General features: G+C 41.3%; 2 protein-coding genes across 4 annotated transcripts in view; one reads left to right on the top strand and one right to left on the bottom strand.

The window, feature by feature from the left end:
* Positions 1 to 19,240, bottom strand: part of LOC307022024 (uncharacterized protein) — a 260,282-nt gene that overhangs the window by 184,286 nt on the left and 56,756 nt on the right. The window lies entirely within an intron of this gene.
* The window catches only part of LOC307023922 (ras and Rab interactor 2-like), a 91,720-nt gene that overhangs the window by 17,808 nt on the left and 54,672 nt on the right, over positions 1 to 19,240 (top strand). For 2 of the 3 annotated variants that reach the window (XM_079657608.1, XM_079657610.1), the window contains exons 1-2: positions 8,021 to 8,051; positions 8,380 to 8,495. In XM_079657608.1, coding sequence (XP_079513734.1) covers positions 8,036 to 8,051; positions 8,380 to 8,495 — 132 coding nt within the window. In that variant the 5' untranslated portion in view covers positions 8,021 to 8,035. Of the gene's footprint in view, positions 1 to 8,020; positions 8,052 to 8,379; positions 8,496 to 19,240 lie in introns of those variants that run through there. The other variant, XM_079657609.1, reaches the window with a different exon arrangement.

Genomic DNA, 19,240 nt, shown 5'->3' with positions numbered 1-19,240 from the left:
AGAATGGAGACACTGGTTGGAGGGAGCAGAGCAGCCTTTTGTGGTCTGGACTAACCACAAAAAATTGGAGTACATCCGTTCAGCTAAGCGGCTGAACTCTCGGCAAGCCAGGTGGGCTCTGTTTTTCACGCGCTTTGAATTTTCTCTTTCATACAGACCTGGTTCTAAGAACATCAAACCTGACGCCCTATCTCGCCAGTTCCAGCCAGAGAGCTCTCCATCTGATACTGAGAATATCATCGCTTCTACATTTGTCATTGGTCTGGTGACCTGGGAGGTGGAGGATAAGGTCAAGCGCTCTCATGCTGAACACCCAGCCCCAAGTGCCTGTCCTGTTAACCGTCTGTTTGTTCCTGCCACTCTCCGTACCCAGGTTCTCCAGTGGGGTAATAACTCTCGCCTGGCTTGTCACTCAGGAGTGAGACGGTCCCTAGCCCTGATTCGACAGCGATTTTGGTGGTCTTCCACAGAGAAGGATACCAAGGAATTCATTGCTGCTTACCTAGTCGACTCCCAAAATAAGACCTCACGCCAAGCTCCCTCCGGTCTTCTTCATCCCTTGCCTATCCCTCATCGTCCCTGGTCCCACATCTCCTTGGATTTTGTCACTGGACTACCACCCTCAGACGGTAACACAGTCATACTCACAGTCATAGACCGGTTTTCCAAGTCTGCCCTGCTTATTCCATTAACCAAATTACCTACTGCCAAGGAAACGGCTGAAATCATGCTACAACATGTGTTCAGGCTGCATGGTCTCCCCAGTGACGTTGTGTCTGATCGGGGACCACAATTTACTTCTCGTTTTTGGTCCGAGTTTTGCAGGATGCTGGGAGCCAGTGTCAGTCTCTGGTCCGGATTTCATCCCCAGTCCAATGGTCAAGCAGAGCGAATGAACCAGGAGATGGAGACTGCCTTACGCTGTCTAGCCTCCTCCACTCCCTCCTCCTGGTCGAAGTCAGCTTCTATGGGTTGAGTATGCCCACAACACCCTTCCTAGTTCTGCGACTGGTCTTTCTCCATTCCAATGCTCCCGCGGATACCAGCCACCCCTTTTCCCTGCACAGGAACGTGAGGCCAGCGTCCCATCTGCACAGGCGTTTGTAAGCCGATGTCGACGCATGTGGTTAAAGGCCCGCTCCGCGCTCTTGCGCTCTTCCGACCGTTATCAACGGACCGCCAATCGCCGTCGCAAGCCAGCTCCACAGTACTCCCCAGGGCAATGTGTCTGGCTCTCCACACGCAATCTCCCTCTCAGAGTTGAGTCAAATAAGTTGTCTCCCCGTTTTGTAGGCCCATTTCCCATATCTCGGGTCATCAATCCTGCAGCTGTCCGCCTGCGTCTGCCCCCTTCTATGAGGATTCATCCTACCTTCCATGTGTTCAAGATCAAACCAGTTAATGTGAGCCCTCTTCAGCCCCCCTCTAGACCCCCACCACCACCCCGGACTATCGACAGGGAGACTGTTTACACTGTCCGTCGCCTCATCAAGTCCCGGCGACATGGTAGAGGGTTGCAGTACCTGGTACACTCGGAGGGTTATGTTCCTGAAGAGCGTTCATGGGTGTCCGCTCGCAGTATCTTTGACCCATCTCTCGTTTGTTTGGTGGGTCATCTAAACTCTCCTGTCATCCCGCCTTCCTCCAGGCCCTTGTAATCAGCTCACTTCCCTCACCTGGTCTCCCCAGCCCTTCCCCTCACCTGTTACTCATTCCCTCATCACTCCACAGTATTTATACCACCTCACTATCACTTGTCCTTTGCCAGATTGTCTTGTCGTTTCCGCCAAGCTCTCCAGTGTGTGTTACTCTCTGGCCTAGATTTTTGTCCTGCCCGGTTTTAGATCCATGCCTGCCTGTTTACGGATCTCGAGTTCCTGCCTGCTCCCTGTCTGGTTTTGGTTGCCTGTCTGACGGATTTCCTGGTTTTGACCCTGCCTGTCCCTGACCTGAATAAACTGAACATTGCTATACACTGGTTGTATCTGAGTCGTGCTATTGGGTTCTGATCTGTACCTGTGATCGTGACAAGAACGCAACCACACTTATAAAAAAAACATACTTTATAAAGTCAGGCAACACTAACCAGGCTTCGTGTGATTCTGTTTATTTGTACCTTACTTTGACCATCCGTTCACTGTTATTGATCACTGTGGAGAGCAGGCAGACTTTGTTTTTTGTATTATAGCAGCTATCGGAATGAATCAATACTGGGCTGGACAGGTTGTCATGTCCGACTATCACAAGTAGAATCATAACGGGAGAATAAACTCCAGTGGACGAGCAGCACTGCAGTGGTCGATAAATGCCGCTGAAACACATAAATAAACAATGAACCACGGCACTCTGGAGAAAAGTATAAGGTTGGATAAGTCGTTATTTAATTTAATCTGGCTTCGTATGATTAAAAGCAACACGATCATCGACCCGACGCAGTCCCCCATTGTTGTTGTTGTTGTGAGCGCCGTTGGGGAGAAAATCAGCGATGTAAACTGTGATGTCATGACGCAGCAGCGGCAGCACCAGTCGGGCTCTGGGCGGTGTGAACAAAACGGGGGGTGAAAAGAAAAACCTGGTTCGAACAAGAAGAGCACAAGCACGGAGCTAGAACGGGAACCGCGTCGGTGTGAAAGGGGCAATAGTCTAGTTGTCAGCTCCAGAGTTCCCGTTAAAATATTTTTTCGCTGGACAACATGTTCGTTAAAGTTTAAATCTTCCGGACAAAATTAGAAAAGTGCCGGTCAAAGGTCTTCTTTGTTGTTTATTGAGCTTTAAAACAAATTGATATGATTCGATATTAAACAAACTAATTATAGTAGATTAACTATTAAAACATGTACAGTAATTTATAATAACACAGGAATAATAAACGGAGTGCTCTCTCTCTCTCCTGACAGCCCGTCAGTATCATGCATCTCGCGGATCCAGTAATGAGTGACCCGACAGTAGAACTAAACCTATCTATAACTAGTTACGGCAGTTTGAGAGGTAATTAAAATAGCTACGTGTGATATTCTAACCTGAAGTGTGTGTTTTGCTTCGCTCACAGCTGCAAGTGATCATGCAGAGCTGTGTGTCGACTCGTCAGCAGCAGCTGATCTCTCTCTCCCGTCAGATTAGACTTTACTCGCGTGTATGTCCATATCGATCAGATCTATAGCTAGTTCTAGCTAATGATATGATTACTTGCTTATTAAAAGACACCTAAACAATAAGCATCGCTATGCAACCGGGTGAGGCCGCAAAGTATAGCGCAGCATTATGCATTTGTTTACATGCCCACCGGAACCCCGAGGCATTACCAACAGATCAACGCACAATCAACCCATACAGGACATCTCTTTCTCCACATTACGTGTTAGACACAGTCTATGGTTAGACATTATAATTGACTATTCTTGTCTGTCACATACTCTTCTTGTCTGTCACTTACTCTTTTGTCTGTCACTTACTCTTCTTGTCTGTCACATACTATTCTTGTCTGTCACATACTCTTTTGTCTGTCACTTACTCTTCTTGTCTGTCACATACTCTTCTTGCCTGTCACATACTCTTCTTGTCTGTCACATACTATTCTTGTCTATCACATACTCTTTTTGTCTGTCACATACTCTTCTTGTCTGTCACATATTATTCTTGTCTGTCACATAAGTGGCGCAACTAATGCGCGGTATTGCGCTAAGTGGCAATTATTTTGACCCGACATTTTGACCGGAGAGATTTAGATTTGCTGGTCTTCAGCATATTTTACCGGTCATAGTCCGTTAATTACCGGCTAATGGAAACTCTGGTCAACTCAAATAGAAAATCACCCAAAAAGACAAAATCGGCAAACCAATTGCCGACCCTGATTTAATCTGCAACTTGACTGGATGGTGGAGGTGGACAACCTCAAAGCAGTAATTCTAATTTTAGCAATGTCTGTTTACACTTTGGCATTTTGGGGTATGCTGCATTAGCTGTTAGCATTTCCTGTACTGCCTTCTTTAGATACTGAAGAGAGCACCTTAACATGAATAAAAAAAAAAGATCCTAAGCTTTAAGAACCATCTTATTTTCTTTGAGTTTATTTATTGATGTTAATTCGTGACTCCAGGATTGTTTCTATCATGTCTGCCTAGTAACAAGGTATTTATCTGTCTACTTAACAATTGTTTATGTTACATAAAGAGCTGTAGAGATATTTTGCATCTGGGCAATACGTAAAAGGTTTCTTGAATGTGTTTGTGGTCCAAAGACTTAAGTACGGTCTGTGGTTTACTCATGCTGAAAAGAGTTTTAAGTTTTGTTCTATGACACAAAATACATGAGGAAAAACCCCACTTGGGAAAGTCCAAAGTTTCATAAAAGTGGCAGTTGCTAACAAGTGAAGACATTAACTACTACACTTTTAGCATTACGCTAACTTTTTATCTCGCCTGATTGCATTTAAATGAAAGGCCCATATTTGGGCAGGCAGCCCCTTAAAGACTATCATTTTAGTTGATGTTGTTCTTTAATCAAAATACCACACTTTAATTGCCACATAGTGAGGCCTCTGGGGGTCCGGGGGCAGGGCATGTCGCCTGATTGGTTGCTTAGTCTTGTTTACAGCATGACTGAGGCAAAGTAATTTGAATCTACTTTCCGGTGTGTGTTTACCCTTCTCATCCGTGACTCAACGATAACAAGCGCAATAGGTGATTACACTATTTCCGTTCATTTGAAAGAATCTTCTCCATCTGCTCATCTTTATTCCTCCCTGTATTCCCCTGAAATCTCAGCAGTTATTTTGAGACACTTCACTCCTGGACCCTTTGTCTTAGCATGTGTTCCTGGTAATAATTTAGAGGGGTGTAGCCCAGTGCCGACTTTTCTGGGGTGATCTTTAATGGAGAGTTTGGGCGGTGCTGGTGCCTGTTTCTCACCGTGATTTATTCCAGTGCCGTATTAAGTTTGACGGTGATTTGGAGCGTTTGCTGCAGACTTGTAAAGCTGTGATTAGAGGTCAGGATGTTGGTCAGGCTGGTGTTTGACTGACAGGAGGTTCAAAAACATTCCACGGAAAAAAAATGAAAGTAATCATAACCTTCCATCCTTGAATAAAAAGATCCTTGAGTGAACACATTCCTTCTATAACCAACACAACATGGGCCAGTGGGTTCAGCTGCACTTACACAAAACCAAATCCAGCTCTGTGGCTCACAAACACACACAGCAAAGATTTTTGGAGCGGTTTTGAAAGAAAAATGTGTTGCCGTGTCCGGTATGTAAAAATAATAGGTCAACCTATACCTCCCTCTGTCCTCCTGACACACACACACACACACACACACACACACACACACACACACACACACACACACACACACACACACACACACACACACACACACACACACACACACACACACACACACACACAGGATCATCTGGCTTGCCTCAGGGCCAGAACAGGACCCACTTGTGGACGTTCTTCTCCTCTGCAGTGGTTAGTGCAGCTGTGTGCAGCTCCCTCCTTAAGCAGCATGGAGCCCTGTTTGTTAGCCTTCAGTAGATCTCACTACTGACACACAAACCTTGTGTTAGTCTAACAAGTACAGAGAAACTGTGAGGGAATAGCAACAAGTTAAGTTTCATTTATTTTCCCACTATCACAGATTACATATACAGTATGCCTCAGGGGTTTTTACAATCTGTACAGCATGTGACACCCTCTTTCCTTTGATCCTCAGTGGATTAACAAAGGAGAAAAGTGGAGGAAACCTCAGGTACTGAAGAGGGATCACTCCCAGGACTGACAGACATGCAGTAGAGTGGGGCAGTGATTAAGTGTTTTTGTAGGCGGACCTAAAAGTTAGCATCACTATTGGGCTTCCTTGACAAAAATCTATGCTTTTTTTGTTTGCTAACACACGTTTATGATACTTACACGTTTAATTCAGCTGGATAATTTCTACAAGTTAACACCACTTTTGTAATAGTCGAAGCGTAAAAGCAAATGATCGGAAGTAAAAATCTAATGTTAAGTTCAAAACAAACCACATCAGGGCCTCTGTCAGCACCACTAAGCTAAAGGCGGCTAATGTTCAGTGTAATGTCATGTAAAAGTCTCATTTAGCCACTTGTTAGCCACTACTGTTTTTAAAACAAATAAAACCTTCAGACTTCAAACTCAAAAAACTGAAACACTAAACTTCTGTTAACCACACACCTTATTTCAGGAATATAACCAAAAATGTAACCCAAAAAACCAAATTGACTTCAAGACGAGGGATCCCGGAAGTGCTAGAAGGGTAAATCATTTCCTGGTTTAATACTGATTCCTGCACCACTCTGACTAATATGATAAGATGGGGTCCTGTTTTATTCTAATGTTTGCTAATACAGCATGTTACATCACGGCACATAGAAACCAGTCAAATGTTCTTGTGTGTGCAGTCTGCCTATTAATCATTTTCAAAGACTAGTTACAACAGATACATAGTTAGATAAATAGTCAAATGGACTGAGGTTAGTTGTAAGCCAAAAATAAGACATTGATCATTAATCATAGTTAAGTAGGAACAATTTATAATGAAAACAACAAACATCTGTATTCACAAGCATCAAACACTGAAGCTATTTATTAGCACTGATAAAGACTTCTCATAATATGACCCCCACTGGGATAAGATGAGGGTCTCAGCATCACAAATACCAAAGCCTTATGAAGTCCGGCTGTCTTTCTGTTCTGTTATTATGTACAACACAATTAAGTGTGTATTTTTCTCAAACTGTATGATTAGTTGTTATGTGTTTGCACGTCTTGATATTTAACTGTGTCTATAAATCTTGCTAGATTATACCATATATCAGTGCATGTGAAGTCTTCTTGTGATGTTGCTGTGCTGCACAGCCAGGGGGCTTCTTTGTGTTTCTATGAGGGGGGGTGCATGCTCAGATTGGACTTTGTTTACTTGCAGCTGAGGCTCACATACACAGAAACACACACACAAGGATTTGTATGCACTGACTTGGCAACAAATGATTGTGATTGCAGTGTTTTTGCGGCAGGTAGGGGGACATCCCATTTTACCAAGAAGAGCTAAATCTAACCTGGTGAGAGTTCCTCTTGTGTCCTACAATACCCAGCATGCTTTCTGTTCATGATTATTCACCCTACTATCAGAGCTTTCATTGGCACGCCACTAGCATTAGGTCGGAATGAAAACAGCAGAACATGAAGTCAACACAAACTAAAATGTTCTCAGTGGGAACGTTTTGTATCTTTTAAATGTGTATCTCACAATCTCTGACCCTTCTTTAAATATTTTGTTTCCCCCACCGTCTCAGTGCCAGCTGTTTGTGGAAATGAAACCATGATGCCATCAGTTTCACTCTGAGACACTCAGAAATGTTACCGTCTCTGTGCCGTTATTGCAGTTTGTTGGGCTGTAACTGACAAGTATTTCCTTTATTGATTATTCTGTCATCCTTCACACTTGTTTTATCAATCGTCCAACTTGAATTCAATAAAAAAGTACCACTGCAAATGTGGCAGATGTGGCCCAATTCTTTTTTCCCTGCCTCGTTAAACCCCGGCCACAGTGGCCAGTTTGTTTTTTACTGATGTTTCCATTTTGCTAAATGCTGCCGAACAAAACTCCCTGCACCTAAAAATAGTTCCAACTTTGATTGTCTGAAAGTAAGAAATCTCAGCCTAACCCTTCTCAATCTCTCCCTCAGTTCTTTTTCTTCCTGTTTGTTCCTCTCCTCCCCCTGAGCCAGCGATGGTGGGGGGTGATCCTTCCTGTGTGAGATAAAAGTGCATGTGGGGGATTGATGGACAAATGGAGCATCTCATCTGTTTTTGAGGACTGAGTGAACCCCTGCCAGGAGGGGAGGAGCTCTCTAATAGTCCTAGTCTGGCTGGAGACAAGGGGGAGACAGCGAGACAGAAAGAAGGATGGGGAGGGACACATTGACAGAGATTGCATATTAAAAAGAGAGATAAACCGAAGCAACCTTCTGTTGAAATGGGAGAGAAGGTTCCCGTCCTTGAACTGAAGACAAGATGGAAAAGGAATTCAGTATGTACAGACATGGGGAAAAAAATAAAGGAAAAATGAATTGTGAGAGGAGGAGGAAAGAGGACAGATTTCAGGCCAAACATAAACTGAGGATTGCAATGAGATAAAAAAGGACTAAGCAATTATCTTGAAGAATGGGAAAGAAGGAACAAAGACAGAAGAGGCTGGAAAATGAAAGGAGATGTGAATGTGTTCAAAGCTAGAAGATAGAGAGAAGGGAGAGAGTCACATTGAAAGTTTTCCAGCAGACTGACTGTGGTTAAAGCTGGAATTTCCTCTGGTTGCACCGCACCAAGTGTCTGGACTGAAGTGTATTTTTGACCCACAGAGCTGCAGACGCTGAGAGGGACCCAGTCCTGTGGACAGGAAGTAAACATGGCCTCCAGCTCGCCGCCTGGGAACCCCCCCAGCGGCCTCACAGACAGGAGCGGTAGCTTCTTTAAGGTAATGACTGCATCTAATCTCTTACAAAGATAAACATATAAACTCCTGCAATCCAAATGTGTTCTTTGAAAGACTTTAGACTTTAGAACAGGAAAATAACTTACAAATCACACCAGCATTACACTGGAAAACCCCATAAAACCACAAACCTAGCAATGAATAATTTAGATGAACAGCGTTTAAAACTTTGCACATTAGCAATTTAAGCTAGTGAGCTAGCAAGACCGAGCTTTGGTTAAAGTTGAAGCTACACACTTTTCCAACAAGGTGTTTTCCTTAGTTAAATAACATTTTGATGATTATTATTTTTCTAAATTGAAGTTTATAATTGAGCTTTTTATACCACATAAATGAGACGAATAAGCAACAGCCACCAAATAACCCCTGGTTAAAGGTCACTAGCTTAGTTTAGCAGAATAGCAGTAATCCTGATGGAGACAGCATAAGGCTTTAGCAGAATAGTTGCTGGTACCCTCGCTAGCTTTGGTACTTGTGTTGTAAAAGAGAGTAACCAATAAAGAGGTGATTATCATGATAGAGTTTGTTAGGAAAAGCCTCTATTATTTCTCTAATAACATTCAAAGAACAGTGATTGAAACAATGCAACATTTATTAGTTAATGTCACATTACAATGTACATATTGTAGATTCATGTAATCCATTCATTTACCTTAAATTGTGTCTGCCGACTGTCATTATGGTCATTTAATTAGATTTCGGCGAAGAAACAAAAATAAATATTACCAAAGGTTGACATACAGGTTTATTTTTTTCTTGTTTTAATTTCTACTGCCTTTGTTGTGACTTGGTGAGAGTATTTATTCAACTGTTTATACTATACAGTCACTTTAAATGGATAGAGCTATGACTATTTAATCATCTTGGGGTTGTTTATTCTAGCCTTAAAACCTCCATGTTGCTAGTTCTGACTGAACACTTTACTTCATATTTTCTTGAAATATGTTATATTTCTGATTGAGGAGACATAACAGTGTAGTTGCCTTTTAACACTTTCCCCTTCTTTTTTTTTGTGCCAAATATTGAAGGAGTGCTGAAGTGAGGAATGCCAGTTGCACTTGTTGGCAGCCTCAGTAATTCTCACAGCAGTCATAACTCTCTCCTTCAGTATCTCTCTGCCCTCTTTCATCTCAGTCTCTTCACTTCTGCTCTTCGTCTACTTGTCTTTCTCAGTGACTCACAACACATACACATATTGTCATCCCTGTTTTTCAAGAATACCAAATAACACTTGCCAGTAATTCTTATTCATGCAGACGTTATACTCTTGTTTTAATTTAACACTCTTGACGTATTTCTGGAAATACGTTTTTCTCTGGGGAAATAATTAGGTAAATCTGTTTCTATCTGCTGTTTCTGTTTGAATCGGCCTTTTAATTAATGTCCAGCCAGGACCAAATAACTGAAACATCCCATGGCTTGAGCCCTTACTGGTGACTCACTCAAAATGAGTTACTGTTCACTTAAAAACCCAGATTCTAAAGTCATCTAAAGCTACATTCACATGATCAGCGTTTTTCTCTGCTCACTGTGAGGCCCACCTTGTGCCCTGTGGTGAGAACAGCTAGTTACGTTTTGTTTCTATGGTTACCTCCCCTGCTAGCTACCCATGTAGTTTTGCTTTTGTCACCTTTTTGATGAGGATTCTCTAAATTTTTCTATTGTACATTCACCATTGAGATTTATTCAACAATTCCAGGTAACACAGGGTGAGTTATTAATATAAAAGTAATTATTGACTTCAAATGTAAGTTTCTATTTCCTATAGCATCGAGTTGTGTTCATTTTTACCAGGCCCAAGCAGATAAACAGAAAACATGCTAGCAGCTCCTGCAGGGTTCAATAAAAACGCCTCTAGTCTTACTTAAAGTATAATTATTGGTACTTGCAAGCCTTAGCAAAAGATTGGTGTGGGAATGAGTCCTGAAACCAGGAATTGAGTTAGCATTGTACCCCTTTCAGTTCCTTTTCTTGAAATCAAGGGTATTTACAACGTGTTTAGACGCCTTAAATGCGATTTGTGGTTAACACGGTATTTCTATGATATTTTTATAAAATATGTCATTAAATATCCACCTCATGAATCTCAAAATCGTAAGTGTATGTATTAAAACAGAGTCATAAATGTGACTGGATAAACTACTAAAAGTCATCACACTGAACATTAGTCGCCTTTAGCTTAGCTCTGGTGATGCGTAGCCATTGGTTTATAGCTTGATTTTAGCTTTTTACTTTTGACTAGTTTAAGTTTAATTATTATTAACTTGTGTTTGCCACAAATCATATTTTCTCCAATATTCCAAAAATCCCATTGCTTTTAATCCAGGGAGCCCTTGCTATGCTGACTTCTGGATCGGCCTACATACATACACTGAACAAAAATATAAATGCAACACTTTTGTTTTTGCTCCCATTTTTCATTAGATGAACTCAAAGATCTAAAACATTTTCTATATACACAAAATAACCATTTCTCTGAAATATTGTTCACAAATCGGAAAAAATCTGTGATAGTGAGCACTTCTCGTTTGCCGAGATAATCCATCCCACCTCACAGGTGTGGCATATCAAGATGCTGATTAGACAGCATGATTATTGCACAGGTGTGCCTTAAACTGCTCACAATAAAAGGCCACTCTGAAACGTGCAGTTTTGTTATATTGGGGGGGTCTGGGGGGGCTCCGAAAACCCTAGGGTTAAACCCTAACCCTAACATGTCACCCATCTCCTTCGCATAGAGTTGATCAGGTTGTTGATTGTGGCCTGTGGAATGTTGGTCCACTCCTCTTCAATGGCTGTGCGAAGTTGCTGGATATTGGCAGGAACTGGAACACGCTGTCATATACGCCGATCCAGAGCATCCCAAACATGCTCAATGGGTGACATGTTAGGGTTAGGGTTAGGGTTTAACCCTAGGGTTTTCGGACCCCCCAGACCCCCCCAATATAACAAAACTGCACGTTTCAGAGTGGCCTTTTATTGTGGCCAGCCTAAGGCACACCTGTGCAATAATCATGCTGTCTAATCAGCATCTTAATATGCCACACCTGTGAGGTGGGATGGATTATCTCTGCAAAGGAAAAGTGCTCACTATCAAAGATTTTTTCAGATTTATTAACAATATTTGAGAGAAATGGTTATTTTGTGTATATAGAAAATGTTTTAGATCTTTGAGTTCATCTCATGAAAAATGGGAGCAAAAACAAAAGTGTTGCATTTATATTTTTGTTCAGTGTATGTTTTCACTGCACCACTCAATGGAGAAGAGAGGAAATTTTTGAGTCAAATTCTTGCTTTTTTCTGTAAAATGTTGGCATGCTTGAGACCCCTTAACCTTGTGATGGACTCATCGTCTCAGAAGAAGTGTATACTTTTCACCTGGCTGCATCTTCTTAGTTCATTCAGCATTTTTGAAAAGGTCAGTCTTTGTGCAGATGAATAAATGAAACCCACTTTCAAGCTGAAAACGACAGATGTAGAAACACACCCTGAAAGTTGTCTGGCTTTTCATTTCCTATGCCTTTTTTTCCATCCTGGCTAACCCTGTAAAAGCGCTCTCCGTTTGAGTGTGTGTGTCAGAACCAAAACACATAGTTTCCCTTTGACTCCATCCATGGCATTAACAGCAGTCCATGCAGAAAATCAATTACCTTTCCACATTCACACACCCACTCATAACCTTAAAGGAGCAGAATAAATAAACCCTCCTGTCTATGCCTCTGTGCCTCAGTCTGTCTAACCAGCATCTATGTGTTGTGCACAGTAAATGAAATAAATAATGAGTGGAAACAAACCAGGGGATTTAGTGGGAGAGGTCCATAAAAGTCAGTAAAGCACTGACTTGTTGAGTGCTTTCCTGGATGTCAGTCCTTTTCACCCTGTGTTAGTATTGAGGTCCTGTTGTGACGTCTCTATCTTCTGAATGCGCCGAAGACGTTCCTCCGGAGTCAACTTTGCCCGACCCAACTGCATGGGCTCCTCTGAGAAACTAGGGAGCACTCTTCTCCCAGGAGGAGTATCGGCAGGAGGTCTCCAGGCGGGACAATGGCTTGGTGTGTCCCCTTGGTGTCGAGGCAGACGTGCCACATTCTTGAACCTTTCTTTTTGTCTTTCGGTCAGTCTATTGTCTATTCGAACTGCCAGTGCAATGACAGAATCCAAGTCTTCTGGGAGGTCCAAAGGTATTAACTGGTCTTTAATGGAATCCGAAAGACCAGACAAAAAGTCGTCGAGCAGTGCTGACGAATTCCAGCCACTATCTGCTGCAAGGGTCTTGAACTCAATGGCATAGTCCGATACTCTGCGCTGGCTTTGCTTAATCTGCATCAGTGCTCTGGCTGCCTCCCTTCCAGGAGCCGTGCGATTAAACACCTTGGTGAGAGTGTCTGTAAATACATCCAGAGAATTACAGGCAGGTGAATCTCTCGCCCATTCGGACGTAGCCCAGGCTGCTGCTCTCCCCGTTAAGTGGCTCACCATGAAGGCCACTTTAGAGTGATCTGTGGGGAATGCAGCCGGGTTATATTTATAATGGAGATCACAATGAACAATGAAAGGGCGACAGTCACCGGAATCTCCGGAGAATCGCTCTGGAGATGCCAGACGAGGCGGTGGAGCATGGAGTGGCACATGGTCAGCTGGAGCAGTTGGTGTGGAAGCAACAGCTGGAGACTGAGGGGATGAACCAGCTTCCAGGTGAGCGAGGACACGGTGCAGCTGTTCGGCAAGGTGATTCACCTGAGTATTGACGGAGGCTTGAACATTTTCCTGACGGCCGGTCAGGTCCCTCACCCCCAGGTTGATGGCGCCCAGCTGCTCCTCATGCTGGTGTAGTCTCGATCCTTGAGCTCGCAGAGCTATCTTCACTGTCTCGGAATCCGCTGGGTCCATATTTTGGTCAGTTCGTACTGTTATGGACCGAGACACAGGACGTAGGACCCAAAAGCACGACTCGAATACAGTTGTCCAAAAATAAAATGTTCTTTAATAACAAAACTTAAATCGTACTTTCAAAAAATAGAAAGCAGTTAAATAGCCAAAGCTAAGTTGTACAGCAACACAAAAACTCACTTGGCAAAAGGTCTAAATCTCAAGGTAGGTATCAGGAGTCAAAAAGGCCCAGGTTCTCACGACATGAAACATAATTGCACTGCTTCTGTCATAACTTAATAAACCCAGACATGATACACATCATTTTTAAATTCATCATGAATCTCACATTTCTTGAGGATACCAATATATTCAATATGTCCATTAAAGAGGCCCTGAAACGCCTCCATTGGACTCCTTTGTTGACTTCCATAAATAATGACTTCACTATGTAACACTATGCTTCTATTTGATAGCGCTCTAACACATTGTATGTGACTAAGGCCCCGGCCACACGAGGACGAAAACAGTCGTTTGCGTTACTGTTTAGTGTCATATAGACCGTTCGGCCACACGAGGACGACCGAATATGACAGCAAACAACTGCGGAAACGATAACGGGTCCCAAGGTGGATAGAACGGCATACGCAACGCTCTGGGGGGGTCATACGGCTCCGTGTGAACGCCCTATACGATCATTTTCTGATAATGATGAGGCAATAGCCCCGCCTCTCCCCACCTCTGCTGCTCACCCCCACGTCAAAGTAAACTCCACACTGAACTCAGATTATTTATCTTTCTCTCGATATGGACATAAACGCGAGTGAAGTCTAATCTGACAGGACGGAGACACGCAGCTCTGCTCACCTGCAGCTCCTCCCGGTATGATGCAGCGGTGAACGGAGCAAAACACACACTTCAAGTCAGATCATCACCCTTAGCTATTTTAATTACCTCTCAAACTACCTAAACTAGTTATAAATATGTTTATTTTTACTGTCGGCCTGGTCACTCATGACTGGATCAGCTGCTGCATGAGACAGACACTGACGCTGTCCGAAGAGAGGGAGGAAAAAGAGAGGCTCCATGTATTTTATTATTATATTATATAGATTAGTTATTCATTTGTTTTAAAGCTCAATAAATAACAAAAAAGACCTATGACCGGCACTTTTATAATTTTGTCCGGAAGATTTAAACTTTAACACACGTTGACTGGCGAAAAACTCTGCCCGGTGTGAGTACCCAGCTAGAAATGTTTGGTTCTAAAAACATTCTGGGAATGTTACAGTCATTGTTCTAAGAATGTTTTCAGCGGGAAGTTTTTGTTTGGTTCCCAGAACGTTCTTCTGATAGGTAGGATAACGTTCTCTAAAAACTTTCTTAAAATGTTTGGTGATAACCTTCTTAAAATGTTTTTGAAAACATTGTTAGAACATTATGCCCTCCTATTCTTAAAACGTTTTCAGCGGGAAGTTTTTGTTTGGTTCCCAGAATGTTCTTCTGAAAGGTAGGATAACGCTCTCTAAAAACATTCTTAAAATGTTTGGTGATAACATTGTTAGAACATTATGCCCTACTGTTCTTAAAACATTTTCAGCTGCAAGTTAGATTTTTTATGTTGCCAGAATGTTATTATTTTAGAGAAGGATAACATGGTTTATGTTAAAGAAATTATGCAAATGTTGTATGGTAACCATTTACTAAAATATGTTTACATTATTTGAACATAAAGACATAATATTCCTGTAATTGTTCAACTCAAAATTCCTGGGTAAGTGGACTGACCACTGTGGTCCTTAGGATGATTATGATAGTTTACTTAACTATTGGAATTTGACAATTAACACATGTAAAAGGATGACACAGAATCAGCTGGTGAAAGTAACATTTGTTTATTAGAAAAGGGGAGCTGGGAGTGGAGGTTGGTTATGGCGGCAGTGGGAAACAGTTGTTCCAGGGTGGGTAGAGAGGCCTGGCTGTTCTTGGGAGTGTGGAAGGCCTTGGATTCCTCCTGGGAGAGACACAAAAATCAGTGTGAGGCAAAAGCAGGCAAAGTTGTCAAAGAATATGCCGGTAAAAAGCTAGAGCGGCACGAAACAAACCGTTCACGGCAACAATCCGGCAGGGAATGAGTGCAGGCTGCAGGCTTTCATAGTGTGGCTGACGAGCAGGTTGCAGGTGTGGTTGATTGGAGATTGCTCCTAGCCCTGTAGAGCATACCAGCAGGCAGAGAGAGAGACACACAGTAGAAAGAAACACTAACAGGGGTTTCAGGGACGGGCAGTGATAGTCGGTCCGTTCTTCTATATCACTGTCTTTGGTTTTCTAAGTGTTATTCGATCCATATGACAATAGAGATACGTATGTGCATAAACAACAAAAACACTTGGGGTATAATGTTCGAACAATGTTATCACCAAACATTTTAAGAATGTTTTTAGAGAACGTTATCCTACCTTTCAGAAGTACATTCTAGGAACCAAAATAAAACTTCTCGATGAAACCATTCCTAGAACAATGAATGGTAACATTCTCAGAATGTTTTTAGAACCAACAATGATTAGCTGGGAACTGAGACATGCCTACGCAAACATGCAATATCATGAATTACGTGCTTGTTTTTTTCTAAAAAGGAAAATGTGGTGACATCAGATTTCTTTTAAACATCCTTTTCAAACAAATGCAAAAACTTTGTTTTTAAAAGCGCACTACAAATAAATCTGACGTTGACCATGACCCTGTTAATATTTCGCATCACAGGAACATTTTATAAAAAAAGAATAACCTTGTGAAAACATTATCCAAATGTTGCTTCCAAAATGTTCTTCTTTGGTACAAAGAAGAACATATTTAATGTGTTACCCCAACAACGTCCAAAACACATCCTTAGAATGTTGGAGGCAAAACATTCCACCTTTGTTGACTTATCACATTAAAGGAACATTTTATAAAACACTTTCTGTCATCTCAGGCCTCAATAATAACATCCTGAAAACATTTTCAGAATGTTCTTTATTTGTTATCATGTAACATTGAGGGAACGTTTTATATAGAACATCTTTAATGTGTTACCCAGCAACGTCCAAAACACGTCCTTAGAATGTAGCAGGCAAAACGTTCAACCTTTGTTAACATGAAAGGCCTCAATAACATCCTCAAAACATCCTCTGAATGTTGCAGTTAAAACGTTATGTCTTAGTTAACCTTAAACCTTATAGGAACATTATTTGAACAAATAAACCATCCCAAAAAGGTTATTTGAACATCAGATTAAAAGGTTTCTTTAAAACCTTGTTAGAACCAATAGGTAACGTTAGCCAAAGTTGTGAGAGCGTTCCCCGCTAGCTGGGATGTATTTATTATAAACGTTAGTCCTTAACATCTATCACTGTGTATATCACCATTCAAACATATTTTAAAAGTTGAACAAACCCCACACAGCTCTGTGAAATGTTGACTTTATTTAATCATTTCAGTAAAAACTAACTTTCATATTTCTCTTTTTGATTATAATACTGATGAACGTTCAAAACAAAGCACTTTGGCAACTTACCACATACGTTTTAAAATGCTTAATAAGCACCGTAAGTTTCATGATATAATTTCTCCGTCATAATCGGTTGTTTCGGTGAACGGCCGACTGTTGTGTGATGGCAAATGCTGCGGCTGCAAGGCATTGTGGGGCGGCATTTTCTCCTCTCCGTTCGGCAAGGGAGGTTCAGTGGTTCCTAAGCTAAAGGAGGTTATAAAGGAAGTTTGAAACCTCCTTTGCTATCATGTAGAGAATTTGAATGGCACTTATTATTAAGATGTATGCGCTCATACATCTTTAGAAAGTTATCACCAAAAATGATAAGAATGTTTTTAGAGAACGTTATCCTACCTTTCAGAAGAACATTCTGGGAACCAAAATAAAACTTCCCGCTGAAAACGTTTAAGAATAGTAGGGCATAATTTTCTAACAATGTTATCAACCACATCTTAAGAAGGTTATCAAAAACATCTTAAGAAGGTCATCAAAAACATTTCAAGAAGGTTATTACCAAGCATTTCAAGAATGTTTTTAAAGAACGTTATCCGACCTTTCAGAAGAACATTCTGGGAACCAAAATAAAACGCCCTGCTGAAAACGTTTTAAAAACTGTAGGGCATAATGTTCTAATAATGTTATCAAAAACATCTTAAGAAGGTTATCAAAAACCTCTTAAGAAGGTTATCACCAAACATTTCCAGAATGTTTTTAAAGAACGTTATCCTACCTTTCAGAAGAAAATTCTGGGAACCAAAATAAAACGTCCTGCTGAAAACATTCCGAGAACAACGAATGGTAACAAATATTTCTAGCTGGGAACTCACACATGCCAACGCAAACATGCAATATCTGCTTAAAGCTTATCATAAATTACGTGCTTGTTTGTCTTTTTCAAAAGGAAAATATGGTGACATCAGATTTTTTTAAAACATCCTTTTCAAACAAATGCAACAAGTTTGTTTTTTAAAGCGCTCTAGAAATAAATCTGACGTTGACCATGACCGTGTTAATATTTGCCATAACAGCAACGTTTTATAAAAAAGAATAACACAATGTTTCTTGGAGAATGTTCTTCAATTGTTATCATGTAACATTGAGGGAACCTTTTATAAAGAACATCTTTAATGTGTTACCCAACAACGTCCAAAACACGTCCTTAAAATGTTGCAAGCAAAACGTTCCACCTTTGTTAACATATCACAAAGGGAACATTTTATAAAACACTTTCTGTCATCTCAGGCCTCAATAACATCCTGAAAACATTTTCAGAATGTTTCTTGGAGAATGTTCTTCATTTGTTATCATGTAACATTGAGGGAACATTTTATACAACCCTTTCTCTCATCTCAGGCCTCAATAACATCATGAAAACAATTTCAGAATGTTGCTTTGAAAATGTTCTTCATTTGTTATCATGTAACATTGAGGGAACGTTTTATAAAGAACATCTTTAATGTGATACCAAACAACTTCCAAAACACATCTTTAGAATGTTACAGGCAGAACATTCCACCTTTGTTAACATATCACATTAAAGGAACGTTTTATTTTTTAAAGCGTTTTGTTTTTCTGTCATGTTTGTATTCCTGTTGGAACCTACTTGCAGCAGGTCACCATTGAAAAAGAGGTCAATGATCTCAATGGGTTTTCACCTGAATAAATAAAGGTTTTGAATTGAAAAAAACGTTCTGTCATCTCAGGCCTTAATAACATCCTCAAAACATCCTCTGAATGTTGCAGTTAAAACGTTATGTCTTAGTTAACCTTAAACCTTATAGGAACATTATTTGAACAAATAAACATCCTAAAAAGGTTCTTTGAACATCAGATTAAAACGTTTCTTTAAAACCTTGTTAGAACCAATAGGTAACGTTAGCCAAAGTTGTGAGAACGTTCCCCGCTAGCTGGGTACCATATGTGTTCGGGATACCATATGTGTTCGGGGGCCGTCTCTTACCAATGACGTCACGCATTGTACACATTGTGATTGGCTGTACGGTAATTTACCCAGGGGTGCTCGGGGGCAAATCACATCTACAGATCAGGACGAACCGAATTGAAGTATTCCTATACACAAGTTATTGAGCCGTTTCCGCTCTACATCCTGAACTCCTCCCTTCGATGCAATGCACTTCCGTTTTGGCGGACTGGGTTTGTTTTGCTAGCTAGCTCCGTTGTGCCGACAAAGCACTGATATCGCAGAGACAAAGAGGATATAACAATTACAACATGAAGAAAAGTGGTTCGGGAACTACGTGTGCGGTAGTTGGTTGCAATCACTCGAGAAAGCACCTGAACGAGTGGTTAGATAGAGAGTGCTACG

The sequence above is a fragment of the Notothenia rossii genome, assembly GCF_949606895.1.
Source record: "Notothenia rossii genome assembly, chromosome: 1".
In the NCBI taxonomy this organism is placed as follows: Eukaryota; Metazoa; Chordata; class Actinopteri; order Perciformes; family Nototheniidae; genus Notothenia; species Notothenia rossii.
Note: the sequence above shows the minus strand (reverse complement) of the source record. Positions and strands in the feature narration are given on the sequence as shown.